The 3,477-nt window shown below is 35.9% G+C and overlaps 1 protein-coding gene across 2 annotated transcripts; it reads left to right on the top strand.

The window, feature by feature from the left end:
* Positions 1-409: 409 nt before the first annotated feature.
* LOC102613857 (hypothetical protein) lies at positions 410-3,260 on the top strand. Of its 2 annotated transcripts, XM_025099169.2 has the most exons (5): positions 410-697; positions 1,886-1,918; positions 2,142-2,202; positions 2,800-2,861; positions 2,957-3,260. In XM_025099169.2, exons 1-5 carry the CDS (start codon positions 614-616, stop codon positions 3,035-3,037), a joined length of 321 nt encoding a protein of 106 aa, XP_024954937.1. In that variant the 5' UTR covers positions 410-613; the 3' UTR covers positions 3,038-3,260. The 2 variants fall into 2 exon arrangements, with proteins under 2 accessions (XP_024954937.1, XP_024954938.1); XM_025099170.2 differs by lacking the exon at positions 1,886-1,918 and having other exon boundaries at positions 443-697.
* The last annotated feature ends 217 nt before the right edge of the window (positions 3,261-3,477 follow it).

The following is a 3,477-nucleotide window of genomic DNA, read 5'->3' on the forward strand; positions in this document are numbered from 1 at the left end:
AAATATTTAATGTAAGTGGTAGTTTTAATAGGTGCAATTGTAATTATATGATGAAATAACAATTGTAATTATAAAAAAGTAAAATAAACATCTAAATTATGCTAAAAATATATAAATTTAGAACATCAATTGCACAAAAGTTTTCATTTTCTTTTATATGGATGCATATGAAATACAAGAAATCTGTGGTGCAACTGTGGTACCGTACCACAGTTATATCCAGTCGTTGGATGTCAGTGGACCCTATCAATTCAAGTGCATCCAATAGCTGAATGCAACTGTGACACGATACCACAGTTGTACAATAGCCTGATCCATGAAATACATTAAATATGTACATATATTTGGCGAAAACTTTAGAAAATTGCAATTTGCAAAACAAAATGGGTTGGGACCAAAACGGGCCAAAATGCGAAAGGAGAGAGGCGCTATATATGGGAAAATCACGGATACCTGTAAGGCTAAGCTAAGTCTAGAATCGTGCGGGGCATTGTGCTCGTGGGCGCTCTCTCTCTCTCTCTTTCTCTGTGTCTGTCTGTCTGTCTGTCTGTCTGTCTGTCTGTCTGGTGGTGGCTCTTGAAATTAGATTAGGGTGCATAAACCGGCATTTGCAATGGGCTCTATGCTCGGCGACTGGCCCTCTTTTGACCCTCACAACTTCAGCCAACTTCGTCCCTCCGATCCCTCTAATCCGTCTGTACGTACTTCACTATACCCATTTTTTTTGTCCTTAATGATTAATTTTCTTATCAATCAGAAATAAGCAAAATACTACAGAGCTGATCCTGATAAGATTTTCTGGAGCTTGTGCAGTGAAATAAATTATTATCTTTTTCTAGAGTCGGTTCTGGGTATTTCTCATGTGAATTATTAGAGTCTATTAAAGATTTAAAAAAGAAAAAAAAAGAGCACATCATTTGGGTAGCTTATGCTTCCTGTTGTGCATTAAAGAAAAAAGTGCCATTTTAAAAGTCTGGTAGTGTAGATATTGTTGTGGTGTTTGTTTTTCATTTTGATGCATCCTAGCTTGGGATGTCTGGTTCGATCAAATCTAGTGTAATCACAGAAATGTTGGTTGATGATGACTTTAACTGCAGCATTTCTAGTAGGTTAATTGTGGTGTCTACTTTGTGACTATGGTGTTAAATGCTATTGATGTATGCTTAGTTTTTCTATGAAGTTGTGGAGGTGTAACATATCAGATTGATCTTTCACTTAGAAGCTTTGGCGGCCGCTAACCAGAAGTTGTCAGAGTCTCCTACCTAAGAGGCATTGTGTATATTTCAACATGCTTACCCAAGCAAACTTAGTGCATGTTTGGGATTGTCATGGATTTTCAAACAATCACTTATTTGAGAATCTACTTGCCAATTGTGCATGTTACTAGTCGTTTAAGTTGTTGGAAACAAATTGCTGCATTGATACCTACGTTAGAATCTTTTTAATTATGCTTTGCCTATATTATTTTAATTTAGTTAGGCAAGATTTTTGGTTGTAGCCCTTGTCAAGAGAGCCGATATCTTGATTGAGAATTTGCTCAAGGATGATACTGACAGAAATGGTAGCTGGATAGCTTATTGTGATAATTAATCATCAGAGATGTTGAATCATGGCAAGATTGAAGAGAGAGATTTGTAAATGATGACATTAACTTCTTTAACCTACTTTTGGCTCTTGGAAGTGACATAATTGGTATTGAAATAATGGACACACTAATGAAGTATGACTCTGAGGTCGTGAACATGTAGAGAACTTATATGTAGGAGCAAAATCAGGAAGAGGGATAGAGTGAGTTAATGATCGAGTATTTTATTGGCGCACCCTCTTGTTCTGTCCTCTATTTTATGTTCTTCTGCCTCTTGATTGCTTCTTGTTTTATCTTCAGTTTGATCCGAGTTTCAATGAAGAAATGGCCACGGTAACTAAATAACTTAAGACACTCTTGTTTGGAAAGTTGTTATTGCGTTGCATTAGATTATATGATACATTTGATTCAACATGAATTTTGATATCTTTACTCGCTAACATATATATTAATATATTTAATTGGCTTAAAGATTACTGTTGTTAAATCAATGACCCATCAAATAAGGTGAACCAAGTTCTCTCATGTATAATTTCCTTTTTTTGTGTCTGTCTAGAAACTTACACCTGCCACCTATCGTCCTACTCACAGCCGTACTCTTCCACCACCTGACCAAGGTATTGACACAATCTTTGTATCTCCTTATTGCATCAAAAGCTTCTTGCCAGAAGGGTTATTCCTGGCTTTTTGAATCATCTGCTGTATCATATACATAGTAATCTTTAAATTGATTTTGTGACAATTCCTCTCTTCACGTGGTGTATATTTTCATGATACGATCTTTCAATCTGTTAAACTTGTTTTGCTAGGTTTGGTTTCATGGATGATGTTGAAATTTTTATGTTTGTGTATATCAATGCCAGCACTTCCATACATGCTGAATCCATTAACTATCTTTTTAGAAAATATTGATGGTGTACAACTATATATGGATAAGCCAGTTTGGTTTTTAGAAAAGACTGAAAAATTAGGGTAGAGACTCTCTATTATAACAGAGAGATCATGATTGCTTGGGTAGTAAAAGAATTCTTTATTTAAATCTTGACCAAGATGCGATTATTAATGGGATTGTAGTTGTGCGTTTGTCTGTTGTCAATGTGTACATTGTATGTAATTCTGGTAGAACTTACTTTTGTTATAGCTTCCCATGCTGTTTTTGTTTCGCCACATAATTACTATGGAGACAAATAGACAATGAACACTGTTTTTGGCAGTGATTACTACTGAAGCCAAAAATATTCTCATGAGAAATTTCTATCAGCGAGCTGAGGATAAGGTTAGTATCATTTAAGATGTATCTTGTGCCAGTACATGTGTAGCAAGAGAGTGAATTTACAAACACTTCTTTAACTTCTTCCTCTCTTTTGGCAGTTGAGACCAAAAAGAGCTGCCTCAGAGCATCTAATTCCAGAGCATGGATGTAAGCAACTTAGGGCTTCTACGTCAAACTGAGATGGACGCATGCAACTAGGCTTCCACCTTACATAAGTTTTCCTGCTTTACCCAGGAACCCAACTGTTACTAAATTTCCATGGGTGTGTGTGTGTGTGTGTGTATCTCGTAATGGTGTCATATATATTGTAATCTGTTGAGTTCAGATATGTACATTTTTTGTGTACTAATAATATTTGCTTGGGTGATCCCTTTTACAAGGTTCCGGGATGATCAGTTAATACTTTGCACTCCTTCCTGTGCTGGTATCATTTTATGTGAATGACTGATGCAGGCCTTCACATCACATGCACATTTAATTGCATGAGGCTAGTGTGTTTATATATGGGTTTGCTGCATTTGATTTTATGTGAACATATGTTGCAAGCATTTTTTTTTATTTTTTCCTTATTTTTTTCCGGGGATGTCTTTCATACCTGATGGTAATGAACTCTTTGTTC

This window comes from Citrus sinensis, chromosome 3 (assembly GCF_022201045.2).
Source record: "Citrus sinensis cultivar Valencia sweet orange chromosome 3, DVS_A1.0, whole genome shotgun sequence".
Lineage (NCBI taxonomy): Eukaryota > Viridiplantae > Streptophyta > Magnoliopsida > Sapindales > Rutaceae > Citrus > Citrus sinensis.

Coding starts and splice junctions, on each gene's coding strand:
- LOC102613857 (XM_025099169.2), top strand. CDS start 614: ATGGGCTCTATGCTCGGCGACTGGCCCTCTTTTGACCCTCACAACTTC. Junction 1,919..2,141: donor TCAATGAAGAAATGGCCACG/GTAACTAAATAA, acceptor GTGTCTGTCTAG/AAACTTACACCTGCCACCTA. Junction 2,203..2,799: donor TCTTCCACCACCTGACCAAG/GTATTGACACAA, acceptor TGTTTTTGGCAG/TGATTACTACTGAAGCCAAA.